Here is a 23256-nt window from a genome sequence, read left to right on the forward strand (position 1 = left end):
TAATTGTTATTAACTGCTGTTTGAGGGCACAGCCTTGATAGTGACCCCCTCGCGTTTTTTCCTGCGGGCGTTTATGGAGGTTGTGATATATTACTTGACGTCTTGAGTGTAGGGGCGGATTAGCAACTCTCTTTCGTACAGGTTCAGCATTGCGTTTTTTTTTAGTTTTCGACGTCTGCGCAGGAAAACGACGTTAAATCGAATCAATCAACTAATCATGGACGTCTGCGGGAGTAAAGGTGAGGGTGCCATAGGGTAAGCGGTTGAGATACTTTCTTACATGCACCCGCAGGTTAAGAATTCTTATTTTAAATGGACAGAGAGAAATGCAGTATATAGAGTGTCCCAAAATGGTGTTTACACTATTTGATCGTTAATAATGGGAACACTATTAACAGCAAGTATGAAATGTTTTGCGTGTCACATACCTTTAAGTTATTGATGTTCATTGGCAGCAATACTTTGCAATGCTACAGAACAGGTCGACCACAAATCAACAAACAGCAGATATGGTTTCCACAGGAAGTGTCAATCGCATGTTTCGTGTCATTCAGTGACCATGACTTTGTGGGGTACACATCGTTGATTCAGTTTCCCAGAGGTAGAAATCTAACAGTGTTAAGTTGGGAGATCTGGGTGGTTATTTAACACTTCTTACATTGCTCAAAAGAAAAATTGCTCACCTCTGATACTTCGGGTACGCAAATGCCTACCGCCCGGTGGGCTGTGATGGAACTAAAAACAACAGAATGCCTACACACACACACATACTCAAAGTAGCAGTGGCGTATGCTGAGTATTAGGTTTGGACTATCTCAGTATGTCTCGTGGTCCTAAGCTATGAATAGAAATAAGTTTACCAACTCCTAAGAAATCAGGTTGCCAACTCATAGGAAATCAGGTTGCCAACTCATAAGAAATCAGGTTGCCAACTCATAGAAAATCAGGTTGCCAACTCATAAGAAATCAGGTTGCCAACTCATAAGAAATCAGGTTGCCAACTCACAAGAAATCAGGTTGCCAACTCACAATAAATCAGGTTGCCAACTCCAGAATCACCATCATCATCTCATTGATATGAATAATTTCTGATCGATTTTTCTCCTGTATTTTATTCTCTAGACTTCAGGCTTCGCAGATAGCGTAGCTAGCCTAGAATATACGCTCCTGCAATGTCCAGCTTCAAATACAAAAAGTCCAGCTATCTTTAATACGTTGTTAGTAACATTCAAAGAGTGTAAAGGGTGTACTATTTTCGGAGACTCTGTATAAAATACATTGGCAAGCTTTACGTCTCTCAATCGTCTATTCATCTGGTAAATGATAACTTTAGGTTACTCGTACAAAAGTCTGATTAGAATAGAAGGCAGGTGATGCCAATTAAAGGAAAGAGGAAGCTTTTTTCTAAGCACTAATTTGTTCTACACTGTTGAATGAACGAATCTACAGCAATGCTTTCATTATTTGTTGTTTCTCATTTTATATGTGGAGCCCCTTTGGTGGCGTAGCGTGACATTGTAATGAGGCCGTCCCAGATTCGATGCCCTTTGGAGGTATACAGTGGTTTGGTTCCCAATTTAAACAAACCAGTCTCGATGAGCACAGAATGAGCATAAACTTCTTATAAGGGTGTGTGTACAGTTCGTTAGCCGACCCCCGCGGCGGAGTGGTTAGCACGGCGTGCTACGACGCCAGGAGTCTCTGGTGTTAGGTGTTTCTTATAAGTATATCTTCATCAGTTTAATCATATCATCACTCATTCTCATCGTCGCGATTAAGGAAAAGAGGCGATAACAAAAATCCAATAAAAGTATGCAGTTCACAGATCTCCACCCTCCCCCCAAGTGATATGAAATCCGAGCCACTTCCATAGTGTTTAAGTAAAGCATAGTCATTGTAATATAGTGATATCCGGTGTGCGAATTAACCGAGGAAGGGGGGAATGACAGGGACTTCCCTCCCACAAAAAAAATTATCCCCGGCAAAATATATTTTTCCCCTACCAGAGAATTGAAATCATTTCTTACAATTTCTTAATTTAACTATGCAACAAACACAATTGAAATATCATTCGTGTCCATTAGTGGTCCACTCATTAAAGATTTCCCTGCCGAAAAGTATGCAGCCTTGTGGTTTAAAGGAAGTTAGATAGTTCTTTGTATGTATGAGTTTGGGTTATCTGAGAATGGTAAATGTACTGTATTTCTAAATTGCGTGTAAATGATATCAGAAGACTTAATGACCTATGTTAGAACCAATATTCTAAGCAGGCCTACTTAGAACGGCAAAGCAACAGTTTACTTTACTGATTGGTATATACAAATTTGCATACCCTTACCTCCAGAAATGAATTCACAAGTAGGCCACTGAGTGGGCATCTCCCCCGAAGCAAAAAGCTTAATTCTCACAGTGGTGATATCGTTTGACTGGGGTGCAGATATCAGGGTTGTTAAAGCTACAAGAATTTTGAATAAATGCAATTCCGGTCCAGGAGAGAAAATCAGCAAGCGAAAATGGGTTCTGGACCGTAAAGAACCTTTTTATCTGTAAAATATTTCAATGCGGTCCAGGAACCTTTTTTCCGGCTGAATTTAAATACGGTCCAGGAACCTTTTTTCCGGATCAATTAAAATTCGGTCCAAGCACCCTTTTCAATGAAACAATACGCAACTTGGACCGAATTTAAATTGTGCGAGAGAAATGTTCCGGTCCTGCAGTGTAATCCAATAGAACCCATTAGAACTTATGTGTTCCCGGAACTTTAACAGCCCTGGTCGAATAGGGGTTGCCATTCGTGACCTACCAATGACGTTGCATGTAATTAGAGTCTTCTTGTAAGAAGTCCTTCAATAGAAGAACAGCAATAAAGGCTGTTGCATCTAAAAGTGGTTCTGAGTTGAGGTCAAGAACTTTCCTCGAAGGGGACGGAAGCGGTTATCTCCCTCAGCCGCTATCTCCCTCGAACACCGGTTCTACCCTTCACAATCGACACTTAGAGACCTCGAACAGGCCGCGACCCCTCCCAATACGGCAACCATTTGGGGCCCTAATCTCTCCGTCCTCGATTACAGTTTTAAGCTTCTCCAGGTAAACACAAACAAGACAAGGTATAAAGACTCAGTCACGCCATGCCAGGAGGGCATTACCCGTAACGGTCCTGGAAAAGAGGCACCGCCTGTCTGCAATCGGGAGCACCTCTGAAGTCACCCGTTGAAGAGCAAATTGAGGTACGTACGGGGCAATTATAATGGCAAACCACAGTAATTTCATCAGACTTGATTCCTCTCCTGCAATTTTACTAATTATATTATGTATATACATACTCTTTTATAAATATCTACAAAAGTCCAATATTTATATTACTTTCCTTTAAAATATTTAGATTATATCACATTCGTCTCCCTACACTATCGTTTAATATCACTTCCCTAATTTTTCTGTTCGTATATAATCATCCTTCCTTCTCTGGACGGACTTCCATCTATGGAATGGATTTTCTTCCACGGACAACTTCCTTCTCTGGAACTAACTTCCTTCTAAAGACGGACCTACTTCTACGGACAGACTTCCTTCTCTGAAACAAACTTGTAATCACGCGGATCCTTTAGATTAGTTATTGACAGGTCCTCATACATACTTTCCTTGTCGTCTTTATCTTCAAAGGTTGCAGTCTGTATTTAGTTCTATCCTTGATCTCTATGTATGAACCTTCAGATTTTTCATCATAAGCAAGACCCAGTGTGTTGGAAGTTACTTTCAATTGTCCTTAATGTTATGTATTTCTTTACTTTCCTTCAAGATTCCACTGAACTAACTTTCCCGAACATTGGGGTGTTGATTGGTACGCACCACCAAACTAACTATACTGTTATCGACCACAAGTGTAAACTTGGTGCTGCCGTTGACAAAGCACTCGCCAAGTCGGGGCAGTGGAAGTATCGAGCAACCAAAGTGCTGTAATGCTGCGACTGGAACGCGCTCCCACTGGTGCAAGTCAGAAATTTCCACAAAGGGGTTGGCAATTACCATAATAGGCGAGGACCTGTTAGGAGTCTCAAATTTATATCGGTTTTCCAACTTCTTATAGTCTTACATATTTTTGCTTATGAGAACTTTAGTATATGTGATAATTAGGGAACGTAAGTTTAGGTAAATAAATGTTTTTTTCTGCGATAAGATAGAGACCCTCGTTTTTGCCAAAATTCTGATCATAGCCTTATATGTCAACACAGCAAATTTTATTTTACATAAAAAGATATATTTTCCAGTTTTCCTTATGTAAATACATATTTAGAGAATTTTCATTTTAAATACATAAAATCGCTCATTGTCTTCAGCTACCTCGAAATCCTCGAAGGAAAAAAAAGTTTATTCTCCGTACCTTTTTCATATGGAGATTGTTAGTTTTATTTTGTCTTTGAACACGCTCGCTGGCAAACTTCTGGCGCCCCACTGGATCTAACGCACAAGTGCTAATGTCTAAATGTACAGATATTTTGGGGAAAAACCAAGGTTTTCAAACGTTGTGCCAAATTGCAAATGTTTTGGAAGGTGAAGTAGAGGAAGCTTTGGAAAACTTGAGCGTTAGTGACATTTCGTGCTTCAAATATGCAAGAATTGTTTCTTGTGACGTGGAGCGATCTTTCTCACAATATAAGATGCTTTTTAGAGATAATCGTCACAGATTTACAATGGAGAATTTGGAAAAACTATGGTGATCCACTGCAAATCTTCCAAGAAATAGCTCACTAAGAGGTAAGCGTTTAGAAACTGATTTCAGGTGTTTAAAATGCATGTAATACTTTGTTTTTGTTACCAAACGTTTTTTTTGTCACATATTTTCCTGTTTTTATCACATATTTTCCTGTTTTTATCACATATTTTCAACATTTATGAGACAAAAAAATAAATATTTCTGAGTTTTTTTGCACATAAAGTTCCGTTCCCTAGGGATAATATTCATATATACATATATTATTCTGTTTATTCTCTCTTTTTTATGTTACTAATCATTAATAACTATCCTTTTCAGCTTGCTTTACAGTTTTATTAACAGTTTTATAAACAACAACATTATTATTATTATTATTATTATTATTTTTTTTTTTACATCATCGACCCAGTGCTGCCATCTATGTTTGTTTTTTGTAAACTTTATATACATAAGGCCTCTCCGGCCTCTCGAAAGATGGCGTTAACTCTCTCACGTACTGGGTACACGTAGAGAATTGGCTTAATTAACTTGAAGCCTTCTGGTATCTAGAGGAGATATTTAGTAGGATTTCAATAGTGATTAATCTAACAGGTGACCGAGCTTGATCGTAGGAAATGGCTAGCGCTCTTGCCTTTCGTGCGAGCGGTCCCCGTTCGATCCCCGTGGGAGCTACGTCGCCTAACGACAAGCCTCGTCTCTCAAAAGACTCATGGGTCATGGATTATGTTAGGAACAGGTGGTTCTGGAAGATATTTACAACATTCGACGACTTTGAAAGCCCTTATAATTTTAGTTTTGAGATTTTGTCCACTTAATACAACACATTTAGGCTAATCGGAACTGGACTTACAGTTTAAAATATATCCGAACGAACCACTTTTTATGCCTTCACCGGGTATTGAACTCGCCCTCCTGATTGCAATGCGACGGAGTGGTTAGCACTACGACGCCAGTGGTTCGAATCCAGGCTTGCTTATAGCTGTTCTTTCTGAGTGTTCCTTCATCAAATTCATCATATCATCACTTATCCTCATCTTGGTCGTTAACCAAGGAGTGGCAGAAAATCGGAGTAAAATAAACGAAATAAACAAATATGCACGCATATTTATTTCGAAACTAGACCAAGAATTGTCCATCGTGACCGAGTCAAGAAGGATACCGATATTTAAAAATCGAGAGGGGGGCGTGAACTAAATACACAGCACTAATTAGTCGGGAGGCAGAAGTTCGCGCTGCTGCCACGTCAGAGTACAACCAGTGATGTGCCGTAGACTATAAGTTTACGTCTACGTGCGTTGTCTACACGTAATTTACGCGTAGATTACATTGGGTTGTAGTTTACGTAGACTACGTAGACAATCTAAAATGCATTAAAATTAATTTTCAAGGGTTTCATGAAGGGAAAGTGACATTTTCAACTATATTGGTTCCAAACGAAATGAAAATAACCCTATTTACAACAAAATGTATCTTCTCTTCTATTATCAACTATGTAAGAAGATAAATAGTATGCAAAAAACAACAACAGATGGCAGTCGTGAGGCAAGAGTGGTCTTTTCCCCATAAAACACTAGAATATTTCCTATATTAGGTTTCTTCCTAGGTGAGAAATTGTTTGAATTTGGAATAAAGAGTATGAAAAGTTCTCCTCACACATCAGCAACTGATACGCAGTATAATTTTCATTTAATTCCACGACGCCCTTTGCTAAGTTATCACCTTTCGCCATGTTGTTTACACAGATTACGTAATATACGTGTATAAAATAGTCTACGTGTAGAATGTAGACTATCGTTGTTTACGCGTAGACGCACATCACTGAGTACAACCCCGTGTGATCGGAGGTTTAAGAGAATGAAAGATGTCGTTGTAGAGTTGGTCTTTGTAATCCATGTGATACAAACTGACAGTATTTGCTCGAAAGGTGAGGAATGACACAAAAGTACCTCGGAGAGAGGTCGGTCTGACGCTCGAACTAGGCAACGCAGTCCGGTTGACTTTTGTCCCGCTCTCGCTTTGCTTTATTCACATGTGACACCAGCGCAATTGTACCCAGCAGCCTATTTTCATGGCCGTGCGTTTAGATACGAGGTTGTATCAAAAAGTTTCGAGACTAGTTCTGTAAGACGCCAACAGATGGCAGCACACAACATGCACAGTCACAGGGAGCACCGACATTCACGAGTCAGTGTGCCGAGAGCCATCGTCCTGTGTACATCGGGAACTGCAACTAGTGCTATTCTAACCACGTGCGTTACGAAATCTGCGATTTCATCATGGACAGCAAGTTAGAACATAGCGAACGTCAAATTCTGCGTGAAACTGGACAAACCTGCCACAGAGACGCTTGACATGATTCGGCAAGTTTACGGCGATGCTGCAATGAGGCTCCTGTGGAATTCGACCTCTTCCCGAAGATGAAGATCCAACTCAAATGTTAACGTTTTGACTCCATTGCGGGGATCCAGATCGAATCGCAGCAGGTGCTTGACACGCTTTGAAAAAAAGACTTCCAGGACACATTCCAGAAGTGGCAGGAACTCTGTATCGCCGTGCAAGAGGACTATTTTAAAGGTGTTATGTAAACGTAGGTACATAAAGTACTTTACTGCAAACAGAGCTATTCTCTAAACTTTTTGATACCAGCTCGTATGCATTTATAAGGCGAGATGTGACGATACCGCCAAGTCATCTTGTTCCATCTCGGAGATTGTTGGGAGTCCTGCTCTCGTTTCATGCTTCAAGCTTGTCCGGCAATGTTTAAACCTATCGATTCGCTCTAACACACTTCTACGCGGTGGAGCACTGTCCCCGTATTATACTGAAAGCCTGGGGTGAATTTCAGTCTCTGACACACTTTCAGACCAGAGAAATCTGATCACTGATCTACCTTGGTGCACACTGTCAGCAGAGGGGCCATGTTTACTTTGTTACAAAAGAAAGAAAAATGGAGCGATTAACATGAAACATCGGCCACGTAACCTAAGAGTACCACCTTTCAGCACGCGAGCGCTGAAGGCAGTGTCGCCAACCTAAAGAAAGTTATGAAAAGTGCAGATAATTTTTAATTTTTCCTTTCCATTATCTTCAATAGGATGCCGCACTTAAAACATATCCAGTTCCTGCTGTCTGCAGTTTTAGCTCTGGTTAGCTCTTTCCCTATCCAGGAAGAAGATGGTGTCCTGAAAGACGAGAACATTGCAGAGTCTCCATTTTCAGAGGAGTCTGTGGACAACGATGTCGGGGACGATGACATTCTGATGATACCGGATGATGCGGAAGACTTCTACTTGGAGGATGAGCTCGACGACCTGCTCTTCGGTCTCCCAGACAACGAAACAGGTGAGTAAAACAAGGGTCCTGTAACCCATAACTTCTAATGGGTTCTATTGGGTTCCGCAAAAGGACCGGAACCTTTTTTCTCGCCCAATTGAAATTCGGTCTAAGTTGTTTCATTGGAAAAAGGTTCCTGGACCGTATTTAAATTGATCCGAAATGAAAGGTTTCTAGACCGTATTTAAATTGAACCGGAGAAAAGGTTCCTGGACCGTATTAAAATTTGACCGGAAAAAAGGTTCCTGGATCGAATTGAAATACTTTACAGATTAAAAAGTTTCTTTACGGTCCAGAACCCATTTACGCTTGCTGATTTTCTCTCCTGGACCGAAGTTGGATTTATTTAAAATTCCTGGTCCTTTAACAACCCAGATAGAAACTGGTTACTGCTCTGGAGAACTGATAACGTTCAACTTGATGCTCGGAATGAGGGTTAGGCGTAAATGCAAACAAGCCCCTTCACACGTGGCTCCTCAGTGACGGTCTGTGGCACGTTTCGTGAGCATACGATGCACTTTACAACGGGTAGTGGATCCACCGATTGGCGCGCTTGTGGAACCAGGACAAGTGGTACAAGGTAACCAAAAAAGTTCTTGTCGTTCTAGAGCAGTGATAAACAAAGAGCAATACAGTAGATGGTACATACCTTTAGGTTTCGAAGTAATCTCCATCAGCATCCAACACCTTTTGCCAACGTTCCTGCAGCTGCACAATACCCTGGTGATAAAACTCGGCGGGCTTGGATGCAAAGAAGTCCGTGAGTGCGTTCCGCAGGTCTCCCTCATTTGCGAAGGATCTCCCACGGAGGTGGTTGTCGAGGGAATGAAACAGGTGGTAATCTGTTGGTGCAAGGTCCGGTGAATATGGTGGATGGCACAGTGTCTCCCAGCCAAGTTGCTGAAGGGTCTCCCGGGTCCTCTTTGCCACCTGTGGCTTGGCGTTGTCGTGCAGGAACAGCACACCCTTGCGATTCCCCAATGCCGGCTCCTTCTGCCGCAATGCATGGTGCACCCTTTGCAACTGCTGAGAGTAGAGGTCAGCAGTGATGGTCTGACCAGGTGGAAGGAGCTCTTAATGCACCACTTTCCGACAATTCCACCATACAGAGAGCATAACCTTTCGTGGGTGCAGAGGTGGTCTTGAGGTGTGAGGAATAGGATCACGTGGCGACAACCAATGTCTGGTACGCTTGGGAGTGTCATAGAGGACCCACTTTTCCTCACCAGTGATCAAGCGATCAAATATGGGTGTGTTCAGGTGCCGAGTGAGCAAGGACAAACAGGCTATCACTCGTTGTTCCTTGTTGGCTGCCGACAATGTGTGGAGTACCCACTTGCTTAACTTGTATGACTTCCCTATCCCATGCAGGTGCAGTCTAACTGTTTCAGCGGAAACATGGAACCTTTCTGCAAGTTCATCACACGTTAGACCACTCTCCTCCTCGATGGCTGCTTTCAGGGCCTCGTCATCCAACACATGTGGTAGTCCACTGCGAGGTTCATCCGAAAGGCTCACATCTCCCGAACGGAATTTCTGGAACCAATGCCTGGCAGTGCGTTCGTTCACGGCATTCTTCCCAAATGCCTGGCAAATGCGGTGACTTGATGCGGCAGCTGACAGGCCCACTTTAAAGTCATACAACAAACACACGCAAACAAGCTGCTTTGATACCTCCATTTCTTTTCGACACTGGACGAGCTATGACTGCTGTGTGTGCGCAACGTGCCTGTATTACTGACAGTCGATGGTCAGACTAACTCCCGATCGCTTGGCAGGCACGTGCGTCATTTCGTTTCCTCTCTGTGAGCGTCAAAAACGGCAAGAACGTTTTTCGTTACCTTGTATACAAACAGATCGTTGGGTATGTGGGTGAAGGTTATGTAGAATGATGTAAATCTGAGGTAAATAAGGTTAAAATTTTGGAGTAGAAAGAATAGTTTTTTCTAGAAGTTCTAGAGATTCTGGACAATCTTGAAGTTATAAATGATCTAGAAGGTTTGAAAATTCTGGGAGCGAAGACTGAAGTTCGAAGTAGTCATCATGTGTGAGTCGGTCACCCATTCAAGTACTGACCAGGCCCAGAGCTAAATGCGAATGCAAAGTATTCTCTAAGACTCGATAACTTCACGACACAGCATCCGCCAAGACTCAGGATGAAGGATGCTTCTCAAGAAGTCTTTTAGTTGAAATACCGGTTGATTACGCTGCTTTTCAATGTAATAATGAAAAAGGAACAATGGCGGAAAATCGAATATATATTTTAAAATAATTGCTTGTTCTCATTCATTGCTGCAATCGTCCCTTTCGATGCTGCATATCGAAGGCTGTCTCCCAATTTCTATCACATAAATTCCACTATATACCTAGTCTGTCCATAAATACTGTTACAAACTTTCGGCTTGGACTGTATATCCAGTAGTCAGGCTTATGAACCATGCTTGTGCTGAAGTTCATTCCTGACCATTGTGTGTTCAGCTGTGAAAGAGCAAGCGTGTATCTTCTTGTGCTTAGCATGGAGTGGGGCGAATATGAAAACAGAGTAGCCGTAATTGCTCTGCATATAGTTGGGAAGTCACTCACTCAGATTTTCCAGCCCCTGAAAATCCAGAAGATCAGCAAAAGGTTTGTGTATCAGACAATCCAGAGATTCACTGATACTGGTAGCTTGAAAGATCGCCCAAGAGTTGGTCGACTTCACACCGTATGAACAGCTGCGGCTGTTAAAGCAGTGATGGCTCGCATCCGCCGAAATCTCATCCGGAAGCAAGTGATAATGGCACAGGAGCTGAACATTTCACAACAATCAATGTTCAGGTACTTAATGAAGACCTTGAAATTGGAGCTTACCGGTGGAGTACTGGAAATTTCCTGACGACACAAGTGAAGAAGCAGAGGGAACTGAAATCGAGACGGCTTCTGCAGCGGTACGTTGCCAATGAGCATTGGAGGATTCTCTTCACTGATAAGAAATTGTTCACCACTGAATAAAGTTTTAACCGCCAAAATGAAAGGGTGTATGCTTCAAACTCTAGAGAAGTTTGTGAGGGAGTTCCCAAAAATCAGAGATGCCACCAGCACTCCTTAGTCATGGTTTGGTGTGGAGTGAGCTATGAGAGTTCCACCAGGCCTCATTTTTAAGAAAAGGGCTTAAAGACGTGCGAAAGTGTATGTGGAAAGTTTCCTGGACCCTCTCGTGACACTGTTGAACCAAACAATGTTTCACAATGAATCCTGGATGTTCAAGAAATATTCTGCCCCAGCTCATAAGGCAAGGATGACGCGACGGTGACTGGAGACCAGTGTACTCGATTTCTTCTCCACTTTTGATTGGCCATCTGATAGCCATGATCTCAGTACATTGGACTACAAACTCTGCCCAGAGCTAGAGGGGACTGTCTGCAAGAAGAGGCACCCTATAATTGAAAGTTAAAAGCGCTCCTTGATAGCAGCAGGGGCGGACTTTCCCATCAAGACCATGCGTGCTGTAAGAGATGCCTGGCCAGGGAGACTTCGAGCCTGTGTGAGGGTGAAAAGTCTACATTTTGAAAACTGATTGGTGTTATTTGTGTGTAATATATGTAAGTGTAACATACTAAAAGAACATTTAAAAATCTCAAACCATATTCAATTTATTCACAAAATAGTGTGTAACAGTATTTATGGCCAGACTAGGTATATAACAGCTAAATAAAATACGAGAGCTATTCAAAAATCAAATTCCGATTGTCTTGTAAAAAGCAATACATAACCGCATATGTTCACGAAACGCACCACAGGCTGTCCACAAGCTATTAAAAAAATGTGTCATTCAGTGGCTCCAGTGGCGGCAATTAGGGGAGCTAGGGGGGCAGTCGCCCCTCACTTTTTGCCACATTTGCCCCCGCACTATGCTAAACTTTATCTACCAAGAGAAAGTTAACTGACTTTGTCCCCCCCCCCCATTTTGGAACCCAATCGCCATTACTGAGTGGCTCCGTATGAAGGAACCCTACGAATTCATTTCTCTTCCCATCGTCGTAGCCAAACAGGATAAAAACACTATTTATTAACTAGAAATTTGCGATTCTGTAGGGCATATATATGCAAAAAATTTAGAATGATAATTTCTTGTAATTCCAGGGGAGAGGCTTGACTCCTGGACTCCAGAGAGCGGCGTGAATCCAGAGGAAATGGGGAACTACCTGGAAGGAGATCTCTTGTTCCCCTCGGGAAGAAACGGGATAAAGGCGGAGAGCGCTCGGTGGCCCAGGGGGACCATTCCGTACATCATCAGCTCCTCATTCAGTGAGTTTGTTGATATCCTATGTGACTAAGTACGCACGTTGTTTTCCAATTTAGAGCATGTTTTTCAGTAAGGCGGACATGACAAATACTATGTACAGGATGTCCCAAAAGTCTACATACACTTGTATAATATTCTGAACAAAATTTAATGGCGGGAACATTGTGTCTGGCTATGAAAGGTCGGCATATCGAGCACATTATGTGACATTTTAATTCTAAAGTGACATTCCGTATGTATGGGATACCCTGCACTTCCCTAAAGATACGTGTAAATTATTTCTAACCGAATATGAATGCAGAGTGCCCGTTTTTCTATTTCTCTGAAACTGTGTCATTGTGAATTCACGCGAGAACCGCCTTCTGTGACCAAGTGGTTAGCGTGCCGCTACCCATTGTGTTGTTTCCAATGATTAATTTAGAGGTCCAGGGGGGTCCAGACCCCCCCGTAAGACTTCCAAGTACTAAAATTAAATAATCAAAATATATTTGTTTAGGATTTATTGTATAATTAATGGTTATTAATTTTCTGTGAACTTTGGATTATATTGGAATCATACGGTTTTGAAATACACCAAAGATTTATGCACACTACTCTATATGGTAATATGTATAAAGTATTCATCAGAAACTTTACTTTCGGTCCTTTTTTGTTATTCAATAAATATGCAATTCTTTATGTATTTCACATTAATTTCCTTGCCAGGATTGTTGTTTTTATACAAATTTTGCTGATCTTAACTAGTCATAAGCTAGATAATGAATATGTGCAATAAATGTTATATCTCAAACCGAGCCTCCCCGATGGTGTAGTGGTAACGTCGTGGCAATGTAATCAAGAGGTCCCGGCTTCGATACCCTATGGAAGCACATAACGGTGCGGATTCCATTTTGAACTGTAGTTCCAATCCAGATTCGCCATTCTGTGCATAAAGTAGACTTAAATCAATAATTCAATCAATCTATTCTCATACCGTCTTTTTACGTATTCATGCAATAATAATACGATATTAATTATGTACATATTTTAATTAATATTAATTTAATTTAATATATTATTTTAATTAGTATTAATTTAATATAAGTAATATATTATTTTAATTAATATTAATTTAATATAAATAATATATTATTTTAATTTAATATTATTATTTCTCAGACACTCTCTCGAAATATATTTATCGGTATGTGTCTGGTTGCTTCATTATCTTCTTCATTCACGGTGGTAGTATGTTGATTTCAAAATAATATTTCTTTCGCAGCGTCATCCGAGCGACAGACCATACTGAAGGCGTTTTCTGCGTATAAGAGGGCGACTTGCGTGAGGTTCATTCCCCGCAAGAACGAAAGAGACTACCTGAAGATCACGAGGGCGCGGTCCGGCTGCTGGTCGTCCGTGGGGCGCACGGGAGGAGCCCAGGAGGTGAACCTGCAGAGCCCCGGGTGCCTGTCGAAGACGGGCACTGTCATGCACGAGCTGATGCATGCGGTGGGCTTCCTCCACGAACAGAACAGGTGGGAGAGGGACAGCCACGTGGCCGTCAAGTGGGACAATATACAGAAAGGTATGTAAAAGTCGTTCTTACTGTCGTTTCATCTTCCCGATGGAAATAATGCAATTAAGTACGTGTACATGGGTAACGACTTGGATGTGTTTGATACATTTACGAGTCTTAAATAATTTTATGTACAGTCATAGTTGCCTATCTCTACGGCGGTGGTAGAGGTTGCCATTGAAAATTTGCTATTAAAATCACCATAGAGTTATGCAACACACACAACGCAATAGGTGTCCCATTATTTTTGCCGGTGACTGTACATTATACTTTAAGTTCATCTTACGTGGCGATAAAGATACGCAGATTGGACCTATAGGTTAATAGCTGAGCTCGAGCTATTCCTTAAAGTGTCTGCACCGGGGATTGAACACAGGACCGTTTTATTGTATGAGGACATCGTTGCCCTACAATCGCCCTACGCCATCGTGGAGACCAAGAAAGACGAGAAATTTGAGATAGTGAAATAAACATTTTCAGGTGGCAGTGTGGGCTGGTATGTTGAGTCAATATTATTCGTACATATTGCTTGTTGAAAGCAAACTGTCACTTGGTAGGTAATTTTCATACTTAAAGGTAAAATAATACTAGGGCTGAGCCGATACCGATAACAATACATCAGTATCTGCCGATACCAGCGGTATCGGTATCGGTAAGTATCGGCTGATATTTTTGCACCGATACTAGCCGATACCATTGTTTTTGAGTGGCTAGAAGCGCGTCCAAAACCAACATTTGTTACTTTTCAAAGGTTCGTTCACTTTTTCCAACTTGCCTTTGGCTTTGAAGAAAGGTGAAAAATAAACGTATTTGTGCATTTGTTAGTTGAACGTGGACTCAAGTTCCGTGAACGGCAAGCACGTGACAAAGAATCCATACGCATATAAGACTCGCGGTCAAGTATCTTGCAAATCAAGGTTAACGTGAAATTTTCACCATAGGAGTTCCTTCGAGGTCTACCACGCTTTGTTCCCACAGATGTGGCCTCGTGTAACAATAATTCCAATGAGGTCCCTACAGCCAACGAGGCCCCTGGTGTATTGTGGGCATCTCTCTCTTTAAGATCCCCCACAGTCAAAAACAGTCATCGGCCATGTGAATGGTTGACGTGTCTAATACATAGTAGCTACATAGCATATACCTGAGCTAATCCCCCTTTTCCTTTCCAACTTTATACTTTTGTTTGTCCTGACTTGTATAACTGGGTTTCAACACGCGTGTTTCGACACAGGGGACGCCTCGCTCTTAGCTTCTCATAATATTCCACTCATTTTTGTAACATCTCATCGATTGTCACTGATCTAAAAAGACTGTAAAGTTGAGATGCATCGTTGCAACAGAGCAGCATTTCGTAGGTTAATTTATTCATCACAGCTTGTCAGAAATACATATCTATATAATGTAATAATAATAATTATACTCATACATTATATATATATAGGCCTCCCTATATCAAGGGGTCCCGGGTTCGATACCCGGTGGAGGCACATAGTGGTTCGGATTCCACTTTAAACTGTAGGTCCAGTCCCGATTAGTCTTACTGTGCACAAAACAACAAATCAAACCAAAACATTATATATATATTTATATATATATTTGTATATACTGTATGTAATTAGTAATAACTAGCCTTTGTTATTTTAAATTGGAATTATGCAAGTATCGGAATCGGTATCGGATGAAAGCGGTATCGGATGAAAGCGGTATCGGCTCAGCCCTAATAATTACGGTTCCATTTTAATGGTTACATTTGTGGCACCCATTTTGAAATTCACAATTCGGTCGTTCAATGTAAGATCTGTAAATCACGTTCCTATATATGTTTGGTGTCAAATTGTGTAGAATGTTATTTCCCAACTTGATTGATTGATTTAGATTATTTAACGCTGCATGCCTGCCACTTTTGGCCAATCGCAACGATGGAGATGATAAGGTGGCAGTAAGCCCCACAACGTAAGCCCCATTTAGGATTTTATTGGCTGTAAGTCTAGGTGCCAGAGACTTGTCGGGCTGCAACACTGCAGTTACCGAGGTTTATGTGATGATTTATTAGATTGTGGCGGCCATCTTGAAGTTTTAAATGGCAATTAGGCAGAGTGTCATATTATGTGCACCGGATGGTTAGAATTGAATGTTCATCTACTCAGAGCTCTGTGGCATAACAATAACCAGAAGTTGGAGGTGCAAACCTTTATTTACAGTTGATGTCAGTGCAGTATCGTAACGCCGTCAGCGCTACCCTAAGTGTCGAGAATCTGCTGAGCAAAGTCGCGCATAACAGTAGAGAAGGGGAGGAAGCGAGTGGGCGGAGGAAAGCAGCACGCGTGCTTATTGGATTCCAGGGGTAGAGTGTAAACATCAGGCAGTACTACTCAAGGAGTTGAGCGTAACATTAACTCGTAACGGAACACATGAGAAGACCTTGTGGTTTCAGCTTCTCCAACCAAAAGGAGACATAATCGAAATATAACCTCTGTTTCAGCGTCACATTTCCATCTGGTGGCGAAGATTTGAACTTTTTTCGGCATTCGCTTTCTCATGGTCTACGTAACCTCTATACTAAGTTTCACCTTTAGCAATCTGTGCGTGAAACAACGAGTTATGGGAAAGTGAAATAGGCAAGGATAGTGCCTATCACCTAGATTATTGAACATCTAGTTATAAACATTAGCAATGAATGTTTGCAGAATAAGGGAGGGGAAAACTAGGATGAAGAAGAATAAAATGTCACTTTCATATGACATGACTTTGTCAGAAGAAGACTAAAAGACGGTAAATAGTATGCACACTGTGAACAGTTCGGGATGAAAAATGAATGTGAAGAAGCAAAGGCAATGGTTATTTTGAAGAAACCAAGGAAAATTAACGTGAAAATTTGAGGCCAAAGTATTGAAACTGTGGAAAACTTCAGATATCTGGGATTGCATGAACTGCAGTCAGGAAGTCAAAGTGAGAGCAGGAATGGCAAGAAAGAAAAACTTTTAATACAAGAAGTGCATTTTGTGTACCTTTGGATAAGCAACTAGGAAAGAGACTAATGATGTGTTTTGTGTGGATGAGGTGCAGAAACCTGGACGCTAAGGAGAAGTGAGGAAAACCGATTTGAAGCTTTAGATTTGTGGCTATGACGAAGAATGGAGCGTGTGTAATGGGTAGACAAAGTAAGTGTTGGGAAGTGTTGGTGAAAGAAGATCAATGCTGGAAGTGATTTAGAAAGATAAAATAATTGGTTAGGGCATTGGCTAAGAAGGAATTACCTGTAATAGGTGCACTGGAGGGAATGGTTTAACGGGGAAAGGACCAGGGAAGATGTGATAATAAATTAAGTGGACCCTACGTTGAGAAGCAGTGTAAGGCGCATAGAAGAAAACTTGGACGTTGTAGTGAGAAACCTACCTATTACTACAGAAGACGATGAATGAATGAATCACTGTCTGACCGTTATTTTAAACTTCAAGATGACCACCCTAAGTCAGTAAACCATAAAATAAGATTAGATATAATATTCTGCAAATTTGGAATGAAATATCTTATGGTGATATACTTAGACCATGATTTACAGACAGTATAATATTTTGAAAGACCGCTATTTTGAAATATGTACAAGATAACTTCCATATATCCATAAAAACTGGAACCCTATTTTCCCTTGTACCTCGAATAGTAAACAAGAGAATGAAATTTCAATTTCGCTTTTAACAAGCAAAATACACGAATTTGTGCACAAGCATTAGTGGTTACTATAATTTTCATTCGCTCGTTCCCTCTCCCCCTCTTCTACCTAATATGTTTCTCTCTCTTATCTTCCTCAGGTTTTCTATTTTCTCAATCTTTCTTCCTGTGTTCTCTATCTTTTCCTTTCTTTCTTCTGTTTCTTGATACTATTCGATCTTGTTTTCCTGTTTATTTACTCTCTTTTCTTTCTTCTCCTGTCATTTAGGTACAGAAAGAATTGGAGATAGAGAAAGAAAATAGAAAAGTAAGAGAGATATAGGGGGGACTGAAAGATGGAGACGATGAATGTGAAGCAGAAATAGAGAGAAAGTGAACCATAAGGAAAGTGAGATAGGACATGATAAAGAACCAGAAGAAAGAGAGAGAGAGAGAGAGAGAGAGAGTCAGTCAGACAAGAAAGAAAAACTAACATTTAAAACCGTTTCTGCCTAGGTCGCCAGGAAAACTTCAAGAAGTTCTCACGAAGTGCAGTGGACAACCTAGGGGTTGGTTACGACTACAAAAGCATCATGCATTATTCGTCCCACGCATTCTCCAAGAATGGAAAAGCAACGATTGTTGCAAAGGTAAGTAAACTACGATTCAGTTTCCGGAGGGAGGCTCAAAACACTCGAAAACGACTCTTGCAAATAGTTCTAACGTTCGCCGTAAGGTGTCTCTGTTCTCTGTTGCATACAAACGTTCCCCAGCAGAATTTTCTGGAACTGCTTCAAGGTTGTTAACTTGACAAGTCCAAAACCTTTTACCACCTACGAGTTTCTATTAATACATTACATTTTATTCATTCATTCAGTATTGCAGTAAACAATAACTTTCCTTGAGAGTAAGCTCATTCCAGTCTACCATTTCCCAATGCTTTAAATTTACCTAACAGCTTTGTATATACAAGGTGGCGCAAGGAGAACGCATATTTTTGGAATAAGTGTAACGTCGTTGATTTTCAAGATACAAACGTTTCATTAACACCAAAACCATCGGTAAGAAACACAGTTTGGATAGGTATACAGGGATGATTTAAGTATGGAAGATGATGTCGGAAAGAAGACGTCATTGTTGCTGTACACACATCCGGAGCCTCTTGACGTCATCTTTCCGACATCATCTTCCATACTTAAATCACCACTGTATACCTATCCAAACTGCATTTCTTACCGATGGTTTTGGTGTTAATAAAACGTTTGTATCTTGAAAATCAATGACGTTACACTTATTCCAAAAACATGCGTTCTTTTTGCGCCACCTTGTATAACATATTGTGCAGGGGAAATCAAGGGGTCCTGGGTTCGATACCCGGATTTCACTTCAAACTGTAGGTCCGTCCCGATTAGCTTAACTGTGCATAAAATGGACTTAAAATACCAAATCATCCAACCATATTGTGGAAGAAAACTTTTTGGCGTAACATGCTTATTGTTACGAGCAATGTTGTTCGGAGAGGGGTAAAATTATATGCGAGTTCCCACATATATTTTCATTTCTGCCTGAGTAATTTATGGAGCATTCCATGTGAAATTAATAAGTAAAGAGGCACTTTTCAACTTCACATATTTTGATTCATTTCAAATTTGGCATAGGTCTACTGAAAGGCCACTTGAGGTAGGAAATATGCAAAGTTGCCAATCCATATATTTTGTATTTTTTATATTACAGTGTTGCAAGCTATGCGATTTTCACAATTTTTTCCAACATCTTCTTAACTTTATATTGCAATATTAAATTGCACATAGCGAAACATGGAAAGAGGGGGAAATAGGTATGTTTCAATCTAAAATGCTTGAAATTTTAACGTATCATGAACCGTTTAGGCTGTACACTGGTACGAGCCTCACTGGTAGCCGAAAAAGCCACATGCTTGGCCCTGAATACTGCATGGCATCGCAATGCCATACAGTACAGCGTAAATTAAGAATTGATGACAATAATTAAAGGCGAAATAAACAAGTATTAAAAACTAGAATATGTGACGTGCATACTCCTCCTTTCCCCAGACCTCTAGAAACTGTTAAAAACTTACAAATAATAATCAGGCTGCAATACATAAGTACTTCACAGTTTGCCACTGCGCGTGTCACACATTCACATTTTTAATACTTTAGTATAAACATTTGTTTAATTTACCTGTAATTATCGTCATCAATAACCTGTACTGTATGGTATTGCGATGCCATGCAGTATTCAGGGCCACCAATTAGGCTCGTACCAGTGTACAGCATAAACTGTGCAGTATGCGTTGAAATTTCAAGCATTTTGAAACGTATCTATTTCCAACAAATTTCCCCTTTTTCCATTTTTCGCTATGTGTACTAATAACGGAGTTGCGTATGGGACCGGACTTTTCAATCACCCTGTATTTTTAATAACTTCGAATTTAAACATTAGATTCATGTACGTTAATTCAAACAATATTGTATTTCATTTCTGTCAGACGTTTACTTTTGAATATTAGACATTTGTCTGTCAAAATATGTTATTCATTACCTAACCTATTCTACCCTACCCTAAATCTAACATAACTCAAGATCCTATTGGCGTCCCATTTTCAAATGTTGTACAGTTATTGACTAAAAGTGGATGTATGATATACAATGTTTTTATAAAAAAATGAAAAGACCCGTTTTTGAGAAAATGGCTACCAAAAGTTTCTTTACACCGCCTTCAATTGTTTTCTTTTTAAACTGACATGGATATGCAATATCTCGGCCTTTCCAACGCCGTCCGAATCACTTCTATAGGTGCCTTGATTGCCGAAATATTGCAATTTAAAGTTAACAAGATGTTGGGAAAAATTGTCAAAATCGCATAGTTTGCAACACTGTAATGTCGATAATACAAAAGATATGGATCGGCAACTTTGCATATTTTCCTATCTCAGTTAGTCCTTCCAGAATGCCAATTTCGAATGAATCAAGAAATGCAAGGTTCATAACCTTGTTGATTTCACATGGAATGACCCTTATGTTAATTGAAGGACTGGAGGGGTGAAACATGGTGACATTTTTGTCATTATTCAGTTCAGGCCCTTAGCCAGTATTTTATTTCAGAGGGAAATAAGCAGCCGCCATCTAATGGGGAAAAGTTGGGGGGTAGAAGCCGTGAAGATGAATTTCCCAGTACATTACAACTTATTATACAAGATGCTTAATCGAGCTAATGAAGTAAAATTAATTACCACTATATGTCCAACAAAACGTTTGTAGGATTTCGGGGGAGGGGATCTTTAACCCCCAGAGGCCCCCATGGCTTATCGAATTTGTACTGGACTCATCGAGCGTTTCTGAAATTGGTAAACACAACATGAAAACAAGCTTCTAATAAATTTTCTGCTTAATTATCTCACTAATGACCAAAATGTCACGTTTTAACCCGAGTCCTTCAATTATTACAAAGTACTGAAAGTTACACACTAGACTGGTACAGACCATAGCAGTAACACGGTAGCTTCAAAAAGTCACAGGCTATTCTGGCGTCACTCTCGTATTTCACTGACCACCGAATGGAACAATGCTTTTTTTTTTGCTTTTTCGAATTCGCCATAAGTGCTGCACGTTCTTTATACTTCTTGCATTGTTGGGTAACAATATTGGACAATAAAAATATGTTCTGAAAAACGTGAATCCATAACTACCACAATCAGAAGTCAGGAAGCGACGCCTTAAAATTGCAGAATTGCAAAACACTAACTACATTTTTCAGTATTAAAAATATTCTCAAATAATAAAAAAAAATAAAAAACTCGTTAATTCACTCCTTTCGCCTTGCCCAATAATTTTTCAGTAAAGGGCATTCCAATCTAAATTTCGTCAGCCATTTTGGTAAATTCTGCACAACAGAATCTTCCAGCACGCTGAAGAATTTCCTGATGCAATGAGAGTTGTGACCACCACATCACCTGAATGTACAGTGGGATCCATGGGTATTATCGTGCAAATTGTCCATGACTATTTTCATTAATTTTTCTCTTATACCTATCCTATGGGTTTTAAGCCATGATTTGATTTTTCTTTTAATTGGGTCAATTAAAGTGCACGAATATGGTGATAGACAATTTACACGGCAATACTCATGGATCCCATTTCACTGTACTACGTCAGTCGAACTCGACAGAACACAGCAGTGTAACAGGCCCCAGTGTGACCATAAGATTAGGTGCCGTAGACTATAAGTTTATGTCTACATGCGTTGTATACAAGTAATTTAAACGTAGATTACATTGACTTTAGTTTACATAAACTACGTAGACAATATCAACTTCACTAAAAGGTAATTTTCAAGGATTGTGTGAAAGGAAAGTAACATTTGCAACTATATTTGTTCCTGCCGAGATGACAAGAATCATATTTACAACAAAAGAGGAAAATCTGAAATATAGCAAACGACAGATGGCAGTAGTGAGGCAAAATTATTATTTCCCATAAAACACTATAATATTTCCCATGTGCCATTTTTACCTCATTGAGAAATTGTTCCTAATTGTAAGGAAGAGTATGCAAGTTATTTTTCATGCTTCAACAACTGATACGCTGTATAATTCTCTTTTACTTCTACAGCACCCTTAGTTAAACTAACACCTTCTTCCGCCATATTGTTTACATAGATTACGTTATCTAGTGCATAAAATAGAAAATTATTAAAACACAGAGATATGTTTAATTTATATTTACTTTTGTTTCTTTAAAAGTAAGTTTATTTTAAGTTGATGAGGATGAATAATGATGAACTGGATGAAGAAACCAGCACAAACTTCATCTTTTTGTGAACATATACTTAGGAATGGTTTTTTTTTCAGGAAAAAGGAGCTTCGATTGGTCAACGAGATGGACTCAGTAAGAAGGACATCCAGAAGATTCGAAAAATGTATAAATGTAACGGCAGAATCTCTATGTTGTGAAAGGAAGCACAACTCTCTTTCAACAGAGACATAATCATTCACTACAAGATGTATAAACATTGTTTACTTGTTTCCAGTGTGCTCATTTTATTGCTAAAACAACGAATGATCAGCTAACTTAATGCCAAAGTACTTGACGCTTATTATGCAGTTTCACAGCAATGTATTTTAATAAGATAATCTTTCTGATTGTGCAATGAAACATAGGTTATCATTTTTGTTTTGTGTAACGTTTTGTATATTTCATTTCACAAATTCCAAGGGAATTTGATTACTTTATTGTAGCTGAAACGTGTATGGTATGGCAACAGTGCTTCAGTAATCGGAACTTGGCAACTATTTTGTCGTTGGCTGTGATGTTATTGCATCGTACATTCGGCAGACACTGGTTCATATTGTTAAAAGTAAATTATTTTCTTAATCATAGCAGAGCAACTGGTATGCAGATCACTGAATACGCCTACGTATGAAATAAACTTATTTACAAAAGGAAACAAAAATTCAAAGCTTTACTGATATTTTCTTCCGAATTGTACAATAATGTGAAGTATTAATATATGAAAGTTTCGCCTACATTATATGGGTTTTGTTATGCAGCTCATTTAGACAATATTTATATTATGGATCGGGTTATATGTGTTTGGATGTAAACAGTATACATTCCTACGTGTTTTTTTGTATGTTTTCGTTTATATTATTTTGAAACTCGAGATGAAAGTGAAACTTTCTCTTCGGAAAAGAGACTT

The 23256-nt window shown here is 39.8% G+C and overlaps 1 protein-coding gene across 1 annotated transcript; it reads left to right on the top strand.

Moving 5' to 3' along the window:
- The first annotated feature begins 3154 nt into the window (after positions 1–3154).
- LOC146002008 (low choriolytic enzyme-like) lies at positions 3155–23180 on the top strand. Its single transcript, XM_083139712.1, has 6 exons — positions 3155–3227; positions 7809–8056; positions 12170–12334; positions 13594–13896; positions 18055–18188; positions 22409–23180. Exons 2-6 carry the CDS (start codon positions 7810–7812, stop codon positions 22508–22510), a joined length of 951 nt encoding a protein of 316 aa, XP_082995838.1. The 5' UTR covers positions 3155–3227; position 7809; the 3' UTR covers positions 22511–23180.
- Positions 23181–23256: the final 76 nt, after the last annotated feature.

Source organism: Lepisma saccharinum, chromosome 18, assembly GCF_977018435.1.
Source record: "Lepisma saccharinum chromosome 18, izLepSacc3.1, whole genome shotgun sequence".
In the NCBI taxonomy this organism is placed as follows: domain Eukaryota; kingdom Metazoa; phylum Arthropoda; class Insecta; order Zygentoma; family Lepismatidae; genus Lepisma; species Lepisma saccharinum.